The sequence below is a fragment of the Myotis yumanensis genome, unplaced genomic scaffold, assembly GCF_028538775.1.
Source record: "Myotis yumanensis isolate MYYU_CA2020_CCGP unplaced genomic scaffold, mMyoYum1.0.hap1 SCAF_15, whole genome shotgun sequence".
Lineage (NCBI taxonomy): Eukaryota > Metazoa > Chordata > Mammalia > Chiroptera > Vespertilionidae > Myotis > Myotis yumanensis.
Genome location: NW_027223766.1, coordinates 12,715,079 through 12,734,405, shown reverse-complemented (window position 1 = coordinate 12,734,405; position 19,327 = coordinate 12,715,079). Strand labels below are relative to the sequence as shown.

The following is a 19,327-nucleotide window of genomic DNA, read 5'->3' as shown; positions in this document are numbered from 1 at the left end:
CTGATTAATAGACCGGAGTGAGTCTCACTCTCTGGGCAGCTGCGGAGGGAAGGTCAGTTCTGTCCCAGGAAAGAGTTTCTGCAGTAACTGAAGGACTTTGTCTTCTTCTGATTAGTCTCCTTTCCCCACCCATCCGTGGTTAACATCACCATGTTTAAAATAACGTATTCTTGTTCTCAGAATGCCTCTACTAATATTCTCTCATTTCCTAAAGCAAAAAAAGATAGAGAGAGAAAGGAGATTCTGTTATTGGAATATTAATCCTGTTTTTGACAGAAAGGTAAACTGATATAATTGCTTTTCAGCTGAAGGAATGGGGGTTTATACAAGTGTGAAAGCATCGGAAAAGGATTAGCATTTTTTTGCATAATGAAAAGCTCCATTGAATGGGGTCCTGAATGGCTGACTGAATGACTAAGATGAAAGGAAGATGAAAATGCAGTCTCCTCTTTCTTTATGCCTATGCTCTGCTCTCTCTAAAGTTATGTTTGTCCAAGACTTGAGAAAACAAGCAGGGGCTCAGATTTCTGCAACTTTCTAAGATGCCCCGAGTTCCCATCATCACGGGGAAGTAATATGTATGACAACGGTGTAGCCAGAGGATGATAAACAGAGGTTTGTGTGTGGAAGAGTTTTCAGAAACATGCTAGGCTGGTCAAATATTGGCTATTGGGTGCCAGGAATTCCCAGCGCTTTGCTGGCAAAAACAGTTCTTTCAGAAATGGCCAATAGTACAGCGTGGATATTTAATTTAGTTAATGATGGAATACCTAGTGTGTTTCACCCTCCATTGGCTGTCCACCGCTGTCTGAGTTGGTGGCACACTTCCCTCGAGAAAGTTGTATATTGTGACTTTGGCAATGTTGAGTGTTGTAGGTGGCCCATCAGCTTCTGTGGTTGGGAGGGATAGCACCAGAGGATCTCATGCTGCCTTGTGGATGTCTTTCATTTAGAGAGAAGTCTTTTAAAAAGTGGGCAAGTGCTGTGTGTTCAGTCTTGGAAACGTTTGCAGAAGGGTTTTCTCTTGTCGCTACAGAAGGCTGTAGCTGGTTAGCTGGTTGTCAGTTGACAACATGATCAGGGCACTAAATGGTCGTCTTTAGTCATAATTAGGGTGGTTAAAATACCGTAAGTGTTCAAACACTTTAGAAGGTGGGAATTGGTTCTTTTGTACCTATGTAAATGAAATGCAGCGTGGGTAATTATTTATATGTGTACATTGTAAACAAGCTCTTCCTGGTTTGGGGAAGTAAATGAGCCATTGAAGGCTGGCCTAGAGCCGGAGTGAAAGATCCTACCAGATATTAACCTAACTTGCTTTGCTGCTAGGTTGTAGACCTTACAACCTCATCACTTTAGTGGCTCCGTGGCTGTGGTGCTATTAAGATGGTTTACGTAGAAACTTGGGAAATCAGGAGTGTTTTCACGTAAATTAAAGTATAAAGGTTGCCTCTTGAGTACAGAATACTGTAAAGGAAAAGTGTTTGATCTTTGTTATATAAAGTCCCCCAAATTCTTTACTAGAGTCCTTTTAAAAATTTGTCAAGAAATTCTGGATTGTTTCAGAAACTTTTATGGTTAACTTTATGATATGCTTGCAAAAAGTCTTAAAAGAACAAAAAAATCCACATGGAGGCTATTTTTTTTTACATGCAGAAGGGCTTATTAAGGTATTTCCATAAGAAAAATGTGTTAATTTAAAAAATAAATTCATTTATATTTTAAGACATTGTTAACCAAGCACCATGTGTTGTGCCTGGCAGCGTTCCAGCCCCCATGGAAGTGGATCACACATGGGTTAATAGTAGCTATGTGATGTCTGCATTCCTAGGAAATGGGCAAAAGCCCAGGGTATTCTGATATCAAGATTTTAGAAATCAGACAGAAAGCAGAATATATGTTTATATGTGAACAGATGGACACATGTGAGAACTAAGTGCACAATTGCTCTTGGCACTTGTTTTGGTTAACCCTGATGATATAACCAAGATCTTCATACTCTCGCAGTCTTTGATGGCTAAGGACAAAATGGTCTTTTAATGAGGGCTCAATGGCATTATTTTGTTGCACAGGATTGTGCCCCTGTGATCTTGCTGGATTTGATGTTCTGTTAATTCCTTCGTGTCAGAAGTTCACAAGTTGCCTTGGAAGTTTGATAGGGTTTCACGTTTGACACACAACCCTCTATCCATAGGGGCAGCTGCTCTCTCTGCCCCTTCTCTTTTAAAGGTTTGTGAATGAAATCAAATTTTGCCATTTTGAGGCACTTTCGAATGTATGCACACAACTTCAAAATGGCTTTGACACTAACGCCGTATTTGCCAGGCAGCTTATCTCAGATATAGTTAGCCGCTCTAACGTTCTAGAGATTTAAAAAAAAAATAAATAAACAAAATTTAAGATTTGGGGCAGCTTGACTTTGTTAATATGTCATAACGGCCCGATGACCCCAGCGGAGTCCTGAGGAGGCCCTTCCGTCATCCAGGTCAGGGGTTCGCACACTAGCCTCATGCATTCAGATGATTGATCATTTCTGATGTTTGCTTGTCCTGGGGATAGGGCAGTGGGCAGTTGATAATTTCTGAATGGTCCCCATTAGAGCACATACCTCTAAAGACAAAGTTTATAGGTTCAATTGTGTCCTAGCAAGTATGTACTCGGATCTAAATCTTTTTAATCAGGGAAAATTGACTTTGGGGTTAAAATATGCATTTTATAACTGTCCATAAAATTCTCCTCCTTCACTGTAAAGAAGAAAGGAAATCCATAGCTTTAACAGTGTCAAAATACAAAAACCCATCAGCTGGTGAGTGCCACCTGGTTGCATGGCTAACAACAAAACAGAACAAAACTTTGTAAGCGGGAGCCTATGGAAAATCTTCAAATTTGCCTGCTGAGAAGGGTAAAATTGGAGAGCCCATTCATCTCCCAAACTACCTTCACTAAACCTGAAAGTCTATTAATGTGGATTCTCTAAAATACGATTTTTAGTTCCTTTCCCCCATATATTTAGGAATAATGCAAATTAGTACATAAAATTTTCTGAGCCCACTAATTAATTGAGAATAAGTCATCTCTTTTGGCTTAGTAGATGCAAAATAGGAGTGTATCTACACACACACACACACACACACACACACACACACAGTCTTCTACCCTCTTTCTAAGTTAGAGTCTCTCTTTCCTCTTTAGATGTATTTATAGGGGAGACCTGTGAGATTTTTCTCTCTGTAGACTAAATTCCTTTTATTTCCTAAAGACTGGACAACATGATCACAACAGAAGAGTAGGTAGGGTTATAAGGCAACTGGAAACTCACAAAATAATAAAGCTGGAAACTGCCTTAGAACTTCAGTTCAACCACCTCATTTTAAAACATGGCTATAGAATTCAGGAGAAGTCATTGGCAATGTCAGCACAAGAACCCAGATATCCCAACTCTGGGACTGATGGTCATGCAACTCTATTGGCTGCTTGGAAGGGGGTTTGTTATGTGACTGAATGTGAAGGTGGTGGAGACAGTGAAGAGAGGAAAAGGAAAATGTCAATGGTGACCCAATACCATCTCCTCTGAGTGAGTGAGTTCTATGTTGCTAAAAGGAGATAAGTAGAATCTGGGTGGCTTCTTATCTCTGGGACTGTAAACATATTTTTGCTTCAGGAGCAGGTTAGACTCAGTGCTTTGAATGGTCAAGAAGAGTCTGTGATTCATAAAAGCACTGATGATCTCAGTGACTTAAAATGCATTCTTCATAATCATGACCACGGTGATAAGAAGAACAGGTTTCTATCCTGTGTAAGGACAGTCAACGAAGACAGTACTGTCATGTTTTAGAGGAAGCATAGTGTATAGAAAGGATGACACTTAGTTAAAACCAGACATTCTTTGATGCTGTTTACTTTGGGTTCTTTTATAAATTAATTTATTTAACTTGAGTTTTAGAGGTTTGAAAATCGACTCAATTTTTTTACATCTCAATGACCAATAACAACAGTATCCAATCTATGAGACACCTGAGTTAACTTCTTGTTAGTGATGACTTCTTCAAGTTATTTAATCTTTCGGAGTCTCCGTTTCCTCTCTCCCTCAAAGTTCTTGTACGGATTGCAGAGGACTAAAGTGTTGTGAACATTAAAGCAAGTGGATGTGACAGGGCCGGAGACCCTACTGTTTCCTTTCTCTTTATTTTCAATAGCTGGTTTTCATGTAATGTTCAACTAAAGAGTGTTTCATCAAGCAAATCTTCAGGAATCTTTTTAGTAGAGTTGCCCCTGTCCCCCACAAGGGAAGGAGCTAGGAATTAGACAATGGGTATGCCTAAGAGTGGGAGAAACTGTAGGATCCTTCTTCTCATAACTTCTCCTTGATAGATACCTCGATGGCATCTCGGTGGACAGTCCTCTACTTCATTATCTGCCACTCCATCATCACACGTTGCTTTGGTTCCGAGGGGCTTCGAGATGTTCGATATATTTCTTGGTCTTTTATCTAAGAAGCAAATTAGAACAGAAACAGTTTTTAAATAATTCAGATCTTAGTCTATCCACATGAACTCAAGATTCCAGGCTGTTCATTATCTATAATAATGAAAGCATAATATGCTAATTAGACCAGGCATCGTTCTGGACATTCTTCCAGATGACCTTCCTGATGAAGCCAGGGCTGTAAGGGAAGCCTGGGTCCTGGGTGCCTGCCAGAGGGAAGCCGGTGCCAGCAGCCGGGGGAACTCTTGCATGAATTTTGTGCATCGGGCCTCTAGTATACAATAATAGAAGAGACCACAAACCTTATTCCAGTCTTGAAGTTGACCCAGCCTGCTTGAAAGCCTTTGAAGTAGAAGATTTCACTAAATTGATTTAGATGCCACAGGAACACCTTTCTATATACTTGGTATTATGATATTTTGATGTGCCATGAAAGGAGTATCAGTACTATAACATGGTATCCTGTACAGCAAAAGCTATACCAACCTAGAGAACAGACCCAGTTATTAATCATCCAGCAATCTTATAAAACTCTTCAATATTCTTTGGGGATTTTATAGCCAATTTATAAGTCTCATCCTGGCTTATCTCTTAGAGGAGATCATAGCCCTTTATCTTTTTATAGCAATGCGTTATTCAGTGGAAGAATACCCAGATTCAAAGATGATAAGATTCATTATAAAGTTGATAAATTTATAAATTCATTTTTGACCATCTAAACTAAAATCAATTTCTATTACGTTCTTTAAAAATTCATAATAAATTCCCATTATAATACACATTTAAATTATTATTTATATTTTTATGGGAAATATAAGTGTATTTGGGTTGTACTTTCCCAACTTTGAGTTTGATTTTTGCTTTATATTTCTATATACGTGGCTCACAATCTTTGTTACAGGTTTTTTTTTAAAAGTTAAAGTGTGTATACTGCCTATGTTCTAGTCATTTATAAGTAGTCCTGGACTTGACAATTCATTGGAAGCACATTTATTTAAGGCAAAGTGTTTAATGAACACTGATAGGGTAAGGCTATATTTCATTGGAAGAAACCAATTAGCGTCCTAGCATTTTTCATGATGCTCTTTTAACTGTTTCCTCAAAAAATTTCAGCCTCCATGAGGGCAGCACTCACATGTGTTAATCACTGTATTCACAGTGACCAGCAACTAAATTATTGGCAAATCCTTGGTAAATATTCTCAATAAATATCTATCGAATAGATGAAAGAAAAGAGTGATAATTAAAAATATAAATAGGAAACTTCAGTTTACTATCCTACTGGAATCTGCCTCTCTTCTTGAAATCTAAGTACTGATAAGAAATATACAACCTTAAAAACATCTGGGTCTGTCTTGGAAAATTCCATAGGGAAAACTATCTTCCAACACAATCTAAATAGGTTTTTATAGTAGAACCATAGAGTGTTGCAGTCAGAAGGGATATAGAACCATTCCCTTGTTTAACCCATAAGGAAGCTGAAGCTCAGAAAAATACCTGGGAAATATCACGCAGCTCCAGAGCACAGCTGATGAGATCCTGTGTGTGTGTGTGTGTGTGTGTGTGTGTGTCCCCTGCAGCAGATCATTTAACATTTTTTTCACTGTCGTTGGCTTAGCTCTTCCCATTTCCAAAGAGTCTATAATATTAATTAGAGAATAACTTCTGTTAAGCAGCAGATGTTTTTATTTGTGGATTTTTTTTTTCCCCAGCAAAGGAAGATTTTCAGTTGGTACAGTGATGGCCTTAGGGCAGGCTGCTGCTCCTAGGATTGTAAAGCTAAGCTGCTGGAGATAGGACAAGAGTTGCCCAAAAGGTGAAAACTTGCAGAAGTGGGTGGGTCATTTAGTTCTCAGAATGAAGCAGGGTGCAGATTAGGAATCATTGCGCTTGGCGAGAAGTTGCTGGTCACAGAAGCCTGTTTAAGTGCTCACTGTCAACAAGGAAACCGTGGGCCGCACTTAACGTGGCTCACCTCTGATTTATTCATAAACCTCACACGAGCACTTGGCTTGGTTCTTGCTCTAGGAAGGGGGATGGATGCCGATAAGGACAGGAATAAAGAGCTCCTTGCATGGCCCAAGAGTGAATAGCTCTTTCCTCAAAGCCTGACCTCTTTTTCCGAGGTCTGTTGTGTGACAGTTGACTCGGATTGGCTGTGTCCTCACATGAATTGAGAGAAGAGGTTACAACAAATATCTACCCTGTCAAGTCCATAGTATACATAGCAAGGTCTAGGGAACAGGAACTTGGGTTCCAACTTAATGTAAAGGTGGTGTTTATGCTAAATGTTTATGCTTCGCCCTCCCTTCTCTTTGAAGCTTGAAGAGTTTCACATTTAATACTAGTTGGAAAAACATCGCTTCTCTCTAATTGAAGAATGCGAGGATCTTGGAGTAAGATGGGTGTTGACAATCCATCCCTCCAGTAAAATGAATGAGAGGGATTTAATAATATAGGAAATTCGGGGTTTGAGGAGAAACTGTGTACCATGCTGGGGTAGAAACAAAGCAATGGGCTTGTGATGGCTTAGCTGTGTTTATCGAGAGGGTTTATTTGTGTCACTCCACAAATTCTGCTCTGCTCTGGCCTCTCGTGGCGAGGGGACGGGACCTTTAAGAGAGTCAGCTGGCTGGTTCGCAGTGTGGCAGAGGTTGAGCGGAGTGACTTAAGTCCCCAGAGCAACATTCAGGGCCTGTGAGTCTTTCTCCCCCCACCCTCCTATCCATTCTAGCTTCCCTTTCCTCCTTTTGATGAAGTTGGTCTCTTACGACTTAAAGTGCATATATTTACACAAAAATTTCCTCCAATTTTCACAACACATTAACCCAGAAGAGCCATATTAGCAGAGGATGGTGAGAGTTGATGATATATCTCCAGATAAAGCCGTCCCCCTGTGCAGGCGCGTCACAGTCATCAGCTCATTTGTCATGGCTGAAGTGAGGATGTCAGGACCAATGAGGGTATGAGAGCTGAAGGGGGCGAAAGGGCTTTTGGAGGGAGACATTTTTGTGCTGGGAGTCGGCCATGGCTTAGATTTAGCTCCAGGGAAATGTTGGGATTAACCACCACTCTGTACAAATCCTTAGCATAACAGAATTAGTTGGGAAAATGGAGAGGTGGAGGTCATGAGGATGGGCGCATATCTGGAGACCTGCTAGAGGCTGCAGGCCAAACACTGCGAAAGAAGCGGGTGATTGAATTGAAATTATTGTAACGGATGTGTTTCAGGCAGGTCCATGGATTTCCAGGTTGAAGTTATGGATCTGCGTGTCATCAAGGAAAGACCTAAATCCTATGTAGATATGGCTTCTGTTTTCAACTTGGAGCTGTATTCAAAGAATTTCCATCCCAACATCCAAAAACTTTTCAGGGAGATAATATTTGGGAACCCCAACATAACATTCAGGCACAAAAAGTACTTTTGACAGTACCTTGGAGTGAAAATTAATACTTCATTTAAATTACAATAATTACGGTGCAATACTTGTTGCATTGTTGAATTTGCACAAAACCAAGAAGCTCAACTTTGTTTAAGCAGGCTTCATTCTGAAACTGTAATTGAAAAGCAACTTATTTTCTTTAGCTACAGAAGTCCTTATCTTTGAGAGACCAATACTAGCAGATTTATTTCATTTTGGATCCAGTGAATCGTTCTCTCTCAGATAATGTACCCATGCAACCTTCTCTTATTTAACTCTATTGATTTACAGTGTTAAAGTGAAATAATCTGATACCTGTTTCCTGCCCTTTGAGTATTTGTCGTCAAAGAGGCTGATTAGTTTTTACACCCCCCCCACCCCCAGTCTTTAGCTGTTTTAAATGTATAATTATCATCGCATGTCATTTGATAGCTTCACTAATTGCTGGCAACTATTGTCTGTTTGCACTTAATGCTGAAACCTGATCAACAGCCTGCTTTGGTTGATGTTGGTGGTAAACTTTAATTAACTCTTATTGCATTGAAGAAGAGTTCAGGCTTGGTGCTAACTAATCATTTACCTTCATTATGTCCTGACAGCTCCACTTGTTCTTGGTCCTAATAGATACACCAGTCAGTAAATAAACCTGCAGACCACATGCCTGGTGGTTGCTCCACACTGATATTTTGCTACTTAAAGTATAAGATAATTGGGCCCAGATAATTATTTAGTTAGTTTAGAATCTCTAGTCCGGCAGACACCAATCTTAATTGCCTCTTTCATGCCGGACAATTTTATTTTAATAGAAACTGTAGATTTGAGATAACATTATTCCTTCAACATGGTTCCTATGAACATGCGTCTTTTGAATCAATACAATTAAGCTTGTCTCCTGTTGGAATTCTTGTCATTATTTTTCCTGAAATACTTTTCCTGTAATGATATTGAAGTTAAAGTAATCAGGTTACCAGCAGATCATGTAAAATTCAACTCAAAATTGCTGGCTGCTTGATTTTAATTTGTCTGACATCAAGTTTGTTTGAAAAGGGATAATATGTGGGTAAACCAAGGAGCTTATAATTATGGTTGACGTTTGTTTGTTTATAATGAAATCTAATTAAAGTTCATACATTTAAAACACAAAAGTTAATTACTGAATTGCTCACTTCACTTATGGACAGCAGTCAAATTAACTTTTAGGCCCAAAACACACACACACACACACACACACACACACACACACACAAAACCCAAACAAAAGTCTCTCCATAATAGAAATAAAATAACCAACTAATCTTAGTGATCAAACATACATTTTCCAATATTTCATTCAGAAGAAAACTTGGCATTCCCCAATGTTCTCTATTATGTTAGTCCTAGTGTGGTTTTTAATATAAAATAATATAAAATATTTCACTGAATATAAAAAGGCTTCTATTTGGTAGCCTCTACAAGTATTGTATAGTAAAAGGCTCTTCATAGGGATTTAAAAATTATGCATATAACTTTCTTCATTAAAACTATTTTGAAAGCATTGCTCAAGGAACAGGAATGTTTGCTGGAATACCTGACCTGTGATTAGTTTTATGAAAATAATTATGGTAGGTTTAGCCTGCAAGGAATGACATTTTGAAAAAATAATAAGAATGTACCTACACTACTTCACTTATTGTTATATGGGGTATGAGATCATATTGGAGGGAATCATGAAATGCAAATAATTATACCATTGTTTTCTCTTTTAAATATTCAGTTGTCAGTAGATCAATAATGAATTTTGTTTATGAATGGGCAAAGAAGGAAAAAATACAAGTACATGTTAGAATATATTGTCTTCACATTGTATTTGAGATAAATACATGTGTGGAATGGTTTTCACTAGTCTGGTAAATCTCTTTTGAAGCTCAGTATTCCTTAGTTATGTATACCTTAATAAAACCAATTAAGATGAATTTTTTAAATGTCCCTACGTGACAACTTAAAAGCATTATCAACTAAACACTCTTAGATGGTGTGTGTTCCAGACAGATTAGTCCACTGCATTTTAAAGACTAGAAATATAAACATATGCAAAAACATGGCACCTTTGATTTATAAATTTCTAGAAATGATTGATGCAGTCCATGTTTTTCCAAGGAGAACTAAAGGGTTCCATGTTTAAGCTTCATACTTAGAAATGTTATTTACTTGAACTTTCAAATCTAGTAGGGATTGCAGGAGAGAGGTCTGAGAAGGAAAACTGATTCTGTCCATTGTGGAGATGCTTTGTAAAATGGAGTGTAATCTTCACAACCTTTTAGTATTTCCAGGGTTTAGGTATATGTATTTGAATATAACACCTGATTAATTTGTAGATCAGTATTTATTTAGGGAAGGAAAATTAAAGGATCATACAGTCCTTTAACTCTAATTCTACTTTGCATAGATGAGACCAGGGAAGGTGGTTGACACTGAGGTAGGGCTGCGTAACTGACATTCAAAGGTACCTTTTCCTTCTATAAAGAAAGCAAAGCAAAGCCAAGCAAATAGCTGGTATATTCTCACAGTATTGGCAAACACCAGCTTTCTAGTAATGCTTTAGCTGATTAGGACATACTTACCCTTTAATGAAGCAATCACCACAAAGCCCCAATGTCAGCTGGAATACTTGCAAAACAGTATCAAAGAAAGAATCCGAGGCACTGCACATAATTACAGCTCATGTCCTTGTCTCACACCAACACAAACTATTCATTTTCAATTAGAATGAATAAGAAAATTAGAAATCAACTCGATTGGTTAAAAGGACCAAAGTTTGTTTACAGAGAATAAAGTATTGGGTCCATCTTGCTCAGTGATTCTGAGCTTTTTCCTGAAGCAAACGAATAACATAAGTCATGTAATAGTGGACTATGGTTAAGGAGAGCTTATTGATTTATCTTGAAGGAAAGTAGCTGGAGTTTGATTAAAGTTGTGAAGAAAAACTGAGTAAAATTCCTATTTCCCACAGCTAATCAAATGAAGAACTGTTGGACTTATTAGCAAAGTGTACCTTGCCTCTTTAGTTCTCTAACGCGTATGTTTAAGGATGTGTCATTGTCATATCATGTCCATGGAGGTTTAGAGATAAGTGAGAAAAGGAGGGACATTGAGGGTGGGAAGAGAAAAATGAGAGAGAGAGAGGACCACTCATGTCCATCACAAAGGCCCTGTTGATGGGGATGGAAGTCAATGCCTAATTTAGATCTTAATGAGAAAAATGAGGGGAAAATGACTGAGCTGACTTGCATACGCATGTTTGTCTTGGGAAACTTTCCCTCTTTCAACATTTGCTTGTTTTAAAAGGTTTACATAGTCGGTGACATCCTTCTCTTCAAACTGAATTACCTTCTCTCCTTTGTGGTAACATGGGCGGAAAGTTTTTGCTGTGTCAAGAGAGGTCGTCACACATTCTTCTGCAGTTCTCTGCATTAATTCCTTCTTGCAGAAGCATTTTCCCTCGTGCTGGGAAGGTAGAGGGTGTAACACAAGAGCCCTGGAGCATCAGCAGGAAGCTCTAAGCTAGTTAATGCAGTATAATTGTCTGGACATAGACTGGTCTTTGTTTGTGTGGTTCACTCCGAATCAGCTGTAATTAACTCCAGAGTGTTTCCAGATTGCCAGCAAAGAAAAATTACAGCTTTTCTGTTTTAAATTGTAAAGCTCACAAACATTAACTATGCACAGTGCATGTACTTTGATATATTTCTATCCTGAAAAGGGGCAGGGGGAGCTTGTGTGACTCCCCCAACCCCCTCTAAAAATGTGCTTTTGTGAAGTTATTTGACTTAGTGACGATTGGAACATAATGGATCCTTGATCCTTGGGCTTGAAATCTTTTTCTTCATATTTTCAATCCTTGGACATCCTTGGAGTTGTTTTTCTTCGTGCGAAGGTTTCTAATGCTGCAGTGGGAAAGAAGTTACGCACTCGTGGATGAAATACTGGACGTATACTAAACTGAGCAAATTGCAGAGAAAGCTGGCTACAGGAAACCACCAGCCCCAACTTTAAAGACCGAGATCAAAGCTGGATCCTGACGTAACTTTACCTGTGTTTTGATATATCAAAAGGGAGGCTGTGAGAACGGGCCTTCCTCCCGTGGTCAGCACGCCACACCCTTTTAAAAGCTCCTGTACAGTGGTTTATAATTATGAATTCCAACATGGGCAGAAATGAGGTAGCGGTGTGAGCTAATACCGCCTAGTACATAAAAGATCTGTCAGCAACTGATGCAAAAAAAAAAAAAAAAAAAAAAAAAAAAGTCCAGCCCCAAATCTTTTTTTTTTTCTTCCCTCTGAATTTAACAATAAGGAATTTAAGCCTCAGTATGGCTTTAGCGACCAAAGAAAAGAAGCTCTTGGTGTCTGCATAATACCACTTTGATGGATTTTTTTTCATCAGTTCTCTGTACATGGCAACAAATAAACAAGTATAATTATACTTGTGAAGGCCATTCAGTGCTTTGTCAGGATTAGATATATGTGCCGTTTTCACACTGCACCTCCCTTTTGTCTTTGCCTAACTCACTATGACATATTGATAGAGGATTTGGACTGGGGAAAAGGCCACAGCAGAGACAGTGATGACCTTTTGGAAACTTGATATAATTCAAGGATTTTTATTTATTTTTCTTTTTCTTTCTTTCTTTCTTTTTTTTTTTTTTTTTTTAGAACGTGTTACCAAATTCTCTTCTACGGGGACAGCTTTTAACCCATTTCAAAGGGAGTCCATGAAGACTCCGGGTGTTAGGAGCGGGCTCACGAGCAGATGGGAATAAAAACAATAGGCGGAGGGGCCCTTGTCTCTTTTCCCAGCACTTTGCAGAGTGGCTAACTAGCATTCCTTTCCCATTATTCAGGCCTCCTCACCAGATCACGTTCTTTTTCATCATTTCACAAACACTGTCTCCCTGGACCGGAGAGGAGGGCTGGGACAATCTCAGTTAAAAAGCAGAGGTAACACTGGCCTCTCCGATTTGGGGTTCCAATGGGAACGCTGCTTCCTGAGTGCAGGGGAATTCTCCTATTGTTCAGCAAGCACCCCTTTCATTAGCCAGCTCCTGGTAGGTGGGTTCGGTCACTTGGCAGAGCAGAGTTGAGGCCGCAGGACGAAAGCAAGGCAGACGAGCTGTAGAAGTTAAGTTCTTTTCTGCACATTGTCCATTAGTTCCAAAAAGGGGATTTACATGATCAAAGTCACCGATCTTGTGAATTACTGAGAATACCCCCAAAATGTGTACACATATTCTAAGCAGACCAGCAGGTACGTATTGTTCTGAATTTAGCATTGAAATTGTATTAGGTTTTTTGGGGGGAGGAGGGATTTCTTGAAGACTTCGGTGATTTTTAAAGATAGAATGTTTGGCAATAGAGAATAGAAATTGGTGGAGACCCAATAGAGACCAGCTTAAATGGTGAAGCAACCTTTATAGTGAGTTTACTTGTTACGCAATCATTTTGGAATGAATTCTGTGGTTTAAGTTAAATGGCTGTCTTTGTGGTCTTTTTACTGGGACTTATAAAAGTTTAGTGTAAATTTCCTATATGGGTCACACAGATAAAAGAAAGGTCTTCTCTGACATTGATGACAGTGAAATCACTGGGCATCATATTTACTATGTACAATACTGGTACATGTAGATGTAACTAATGTTTTAACTGCACAAACTAAAGTGATTCCATCAAAATATACAGGTAAACATTGCCATGGTCATAGTCAATAGCTACGAATTTAAAAATCAGGTAATATATGACTTACCATCAATTCAGACAGGTTTGTCATTGTTGCTTTTGGAATGAAATGTAAGTTTGATTGTATAGAAGACAGGATTTGACTTAGCTTCTGATTAATGTGTACCTTATTGAGAAGAAATTGATAGGCAATTTGGTGTAAAATGATGTGGGAATTTTGTAACAAAATCAATCCTACCATTTTGCTTTGACCTGTGATGGATTCTGTAGGGTAGTTTTCATAATTTTTTTTCACATGGCAACAATGTTGTCCCATTTTTGGAAGTTACTTCCGGTAAAATAAATAGGTTCTGATTCAGATAGAGCAGTCCTGAGACGCTACATTGCAGAGTCCATTCGGCATCTGGCCAAGATTATTAACTGCACGTTACAGACACCTATTCCAGGTGTCTTCATCATGCCTGTCATAATTCCAGCAAGTGCTCTTGTGGGCTGAGAGCTGTTGTAGGTTTATAAGCAAAGTAACTTAAATAATAATAAAAGCTCAGAAACTCCTTCACAAGCTATAAAGTGTTTGGGAGCTTTTCTTACTTTTGTGATTAAGGTGAATCTCCTTCCACGTAGCAGCCTAAACTGTCCTTTCATAGGAAAGAATAAACAGCAACAACAACCCTGGGTCCTTTACGTGCTAACCTAGGATCACTAACGGAGTGTGATCCACCATGGTGCTCCCACTCCAGATCTTAGCTCTTCCTGCCTTCCTCATCTCCTCCATTCCCGCAGGGGGTTATGGTGTAGGCATTTTGGCTGCCTTTGGTGCGTATATACATTGTTTGTGCCAATTTGGGGAATGCAAAGGTAAACATTAACGTTTGTGGACTAATTAGAAAATTAGTAGGTTTTCATGCTTATGGTTATCAGATTATTTCAGAGGGTTTTAAAAGCTGCAGGCATGCCATGAAGATAATTAACCTGCAGCTCATCGATGATTAAAATTACACACTAAGCTTTATGATGTTTGATTGGTGAGCAATTAGAATGTCATTTTAACCATGGCAGATACCAAAACGAATTTTGATTTCATTTCCAATCTCTGCAGATCTTTTGATGTATTCTACACTGATCACTTCCTCTCTGATTTAGCTGACAAGATTAAATTTGATTACAGTCAAGAGAGTATTAAGAAGTGATTCTTCATACTTAATATGCCAGTGACCTTCAATGAGGTCTTTCTTCCAGAAGAACTTTTCAAAAGGAATTTCTAAAATGCTTAGTAATATTGGTGAGCCCAGAGCTTTGTTTTCTTCCTAGCCCTCTGCCACTGTGAAGTCTGCAATAAATGCAGGGGCATCCAGGGTGAGGCATTGCATGTCTATCCTACCCAATAGGACAGGTAATGGAACATAGCAACATCAAGCTTTCTTATATCAAAAATTATCAGCGACCTTGAAAGTGTTGATACTTTTACATTAAGGGGCTAGTTGCCTTGAAGTTATGAGTCCCTCAGATTGTAAGATTTGAGAGAAAATTGCTTAGCTGCTTCATAAAATCGAGACGATGTCTGTGTCCTAGGCTGAAAATAAACACAAAAGTTTCAGCCCACTCAATGGTGTGTACAGTGCCATCATCCTGCAAACCCAGAGAGCTGCAGGACTCAGAAGCTTAAACTGTAATTGAGTTGCTATTACACTAGCTGAGGTTTGTGGGCACACACACAGGTGGGCACATACACACACGTATGTGGGCACACACGCACACACACGCATACACACTCACACACAGAAGGGCATGCATTGCTACCAATACATACTCAGTTTTCCCCTGCTACCTGACCCTGCTGCCGGAGCCTGCGATGGCTTTACGGAGGGTGCATCTTGCTCTTAACAAAGGGAGTTTATGGTCTAAGATGCCTGGCTGCAAAAAAAAAAAACAACACTGAAAAATTAAATCTAAAAAAATGATGGAAGGATTTTCATCAGTCGTGCTTGCGTATGATTTGTTAAGCCAGGGGAGATGCTGATTGAGGCAATAGTTGAGAGATGGGCAACTCACCAGGATTGATAACATCAAAATGGTATTTGAAATGGTGTTCATTACGTATTGCAGTGGGAAAAAAAAAAAAAAAAAAAGGAGTGAATGCGATCGTCCCCTAGGATGATAGGCCTGGCTGCAGTAAATATTAATTTCTGTTCTGCTGCCCATTGAGGTGACTGAAGTGTGGGGAAGAATTGTGATTGGTGCTTAATCAGGGCCAGCCAGATACCTGCTGAGAGCTTTTGCACAGGGAAGATTTGTAGTAAGCTGATTTACTGGCAAAATGAAAGCCAGAGCAGAGTGTGGTCGGTGCTGCCTAGGACTGTAATATTTCTCATTTTAAGGTTCCTTTATGGTTGGTCTCCCTTCCCTACTCATCCCCCCCTGAGAAAGTAAAAGGTAAATATTAAAAAATTACAAGTTATTTGCATTGTTCTTTTTACTCCTGCCTTCGTAGGTGAAAGCCATTTCCGTGTCTGTCACGGACAAGGGCTTTTAAAGCCTTCACGTCGATTATAGACATTTTCAGGAAAGGGGAATGAAAAAAGTACGGATCGCTGATATGAATTTCAGATTTATGATGAATGCCCATGGCGACTTCAGAAACACCTAGGGTGTGGAGGCCCGGCTGTGATAGCTCTCCGCATGATTTTGCTCCATTTACACAAAGTCTGTGTGTGATAGATAGGTGCGCTGGTTTTAGCGACCCCCCCCCCCCCCCTTCACCTTTGCAGATAGTCAAGTTTACAGCTGCCGTAAATTAGTGATGGGCTATTAGTGAGCGGTGTCATTATTTAATAAAAATGCCTTCTCTCACCTTATTTTTTATCCAGGTCCCTGACAGGCTGGATGAAATGAGATCCCCATGTAGCGATTGCCATGGAAACCTGTGACTCCCCTCCTATCTCAAGGCAGGAAAATGGGCAGAGCACGTCCAAGCTGTGCGCAGCGACACAACTGGATAATGAGGTGCCAGAGACAGGGGCAGGCATGGAGCCTGACAGGGAAAGCAGCTCCGCCGATGGCAACCTGAGCGCCCAGGAGCCGCGCGCCCAGGACGGCTCGCTGGGCCTGGGCCTGGGCCTGGGCCTGGGCGGCGAGCATGCAGCGGCGGCGGCCGGGCAGGTGGCCGCGGCCAAGGAGATCCCCTGCCACGAATGTGCCGCCTCCTTCCCCAGTTTACAGAAGTACATGGAGCACCACTGCCCCAACGCCCGCCTGCCCGTCCTGCGGGACGACAACGAGAGCGAGGCCAGCGAGCTGGAGGACAGCGACGTGGAGAACCTCACGGGGGAGATCGTTTACCAGCCCGACGGCTCGGCCTACATCATCGAGGACTCCAAAGAACGCGGGCCGGCCGCCCCGCCGGGGGCCCGGGGCCAGCTCTTCTCGGCGGCCCGGCTCCTGGACTCCCTGGCCGCGGCCGGGGACCAGGGCGAGCCGGCCGCCGCCGCCGCCGCCCCGCTGCCCTTCTACCCGCAGATCATCAACACGTTCCATATCGCTTCATCCCTCGGGAAACCATTGACAGCCGACCCGGCGTTCCCAAATACCTCAGCGCTCGCAGGCGTCGGTCCTGTGTTGCACAGCTTCCGTGTCTACGATCTCCGGCACAAGCGAGAGAAAGACTATCTCACCAGTGACGGCTCGGCCAAAAACTCCTGTGTGTCCAAAGATGTCCCCAGCAACGTGGACCTGTCCAAGTTCGATGGCTGCGTGAGCGACGGCAAGAGGAAGCCCGTGCTCATGTGCTTCCTGTGCAAGCTGTCCTTCGGCTACATCAGGTCCTTCGTCACCCACGCGGTGCACGACCATCGGATGACCCTCAACGACGAGGAGCAGAAGCTCCTGGCCAACAAGTGCGTCTCCGCCATCATACAGGGGATCGGCAAAGACAAAGAACCTCTCATCAGCTTTCTGGAACCAAAAAAATCCACTTCTGTGTATCCCCACTTTTCTACTACAAACCTCATGGGCCCCGACCCGACCTTCCGCGGCCTCTGGAGCGCCTTCCACGTGGAGAACGGCGACTCCCTGCCGGCCGGCTTCGCCTTCTTGAAAGGCGGCCCGGGCCTGTCGGCGGGCCCCGTGGAGCAGCCGCTGGGGGTCACCCCGATGCCAAAGGCGGACGTGAACCTGGGGGGGCTGTCCAGTCTCGTCGTGAACACCCCGATTACCTCTGTCTCCCTCAGCCACCCATCGTCGGAGTCCAGCAAGATGTCCGAGGGCAAAGACCCAGAGAACAACTGTGAACGGCCCCAGGGGAGCCCCGCGGGGCCCCCCGGCGGCGAGTGCCCCGTCAAACGCGAGCCCCCCGAGGCGGGCGGCGACGAGGACGAGGAGGACGCCTACTCCAACGACCTGGACGACGAGGAAGGGTTAGGCGAACTCACCGATAGTATTGGGAGCAAAGATTTCCCTCTCTTAAACCAAAGCATTTCTCCTTTATCCTCCAGCGTGCTCAAATTCATCGACAAGGGCCCCTCGTCCTCCTCCGCGCTGGGCCCCGACGACCCGGAGAAGAAGAAGCCGGCGGCGGCCGTCCGGGCCCATCCCTACGGCCTGGGCGCCAAGGACTTGGCGGAAGCAGGTGCCAGCAAAGAGGGCGCCGCGGCTGCCCACCCCGGCGACCCGGGCCGGGGCGACGAAGACAGCGCGGCCCCCCCGCACCAGCACGGCTTCGCTCCCAGCGCGCCCGGCACCCCGGGGCCCGGAGGGGACGGCTCCCCCGGCAGCGGCATCGAGTGTCCCAAGTGCGACACGGTGTTGGGGTCCTCGCGGTCTCTGGGCGGCCACATGACGATGATGCACTCCAGGAACTCCTGCAAAACCCTCAAGTGTCCCAAGTGCAACTGGCACTACAAATACCAGCAGACCCTGGAGGCCCACATGAAGGAGAAGCACCCCGAGCCCGGCGGCTCGTGCGTGTACTGTAAGACCGGCCAGCCGCACCCCCGGCTCGCCCGGGGCGAGAGCTACACGTGCGGCTACAAGCCCTTCCGCTGCGAGGTGTGTAACTACTCGACCACGACCAAAGGCAACCTCAGCATCCACATGCAGTCGGACAAGCACCTGAACAACGTGCAGAACCTGCAGAACGGCACCGGCGAGCAGGTGTTCGGCCACGCCGCGCCCGCCCCCAACGCCAGCCTCAGCGGTTGCGGGACCCCCTCCCCGTCCAAACCCAAGCAGAAACCCACCTGGCGCTGTGAGGTGTGTGACTACGAAACCAACGTGGCGAGGAACCTCCGGATTCACATGACCAGCGAAAAGCACATGCATAACATGATGCTCTTGCAGCAGAACATGAAGCAGATCCAGCATAACCTGCACCTGGGCCTGGCCCCGGCCGAGGCGGAGCTCTATCAGTACTACCTGGCCCAGAACATCGGCCTGACCGGGATGAAGCTGGAGAACCCTGCCGACCCCCAGCTGATGCTCAGCCCCTTCCAGCTGGACCCGGCCACGGCGGCCGCCCTGGCCCCCGGACTCGGTTAGTAGTTACTGCCTTTCTCCAGTCCCGTTAGCTCCGCATCACATTCTGAGTTGGTGGGATGCACCCAGATGAAGTGGTGAGTGCAGACGCATCGGGGACATTTCTCTCTCAGCTGATAATCAAACCACTTGGCTTCACTTCAAACCTGAATTAACTCCATAGAGGAAGCTGTTAAGGGG

The 19,327-nt window shown here is 42.8% G+C and overlaps 1 protein-coding gene across 1 annotated transcript in view; it reads left to right on the top strand.

Annotated features, from left to right (window-relative positions):
• The window catches only part of ZFHX4 (zinc finger homeobox 4), a 183,146-nt gene that overhangs the window by 6,095 nt on the left and 157,724 nt on the right, over positions 1 to 19,327 (top strand). Inside the window, exon 2 of the mRNA XM_070391934.1 lies at positions 16,486 to 19,145. Within this exon, the coding sequence (XP_070248035.1) occupies positions 16,532 to 19,145 (2,614 nt within the window). The 5' untranslated portion in view covers positions 16,486 to 16,531. The remainder of the gene's footprint in view (positions 1 to 16,485; positions 19,146 to 19,327) is intronic.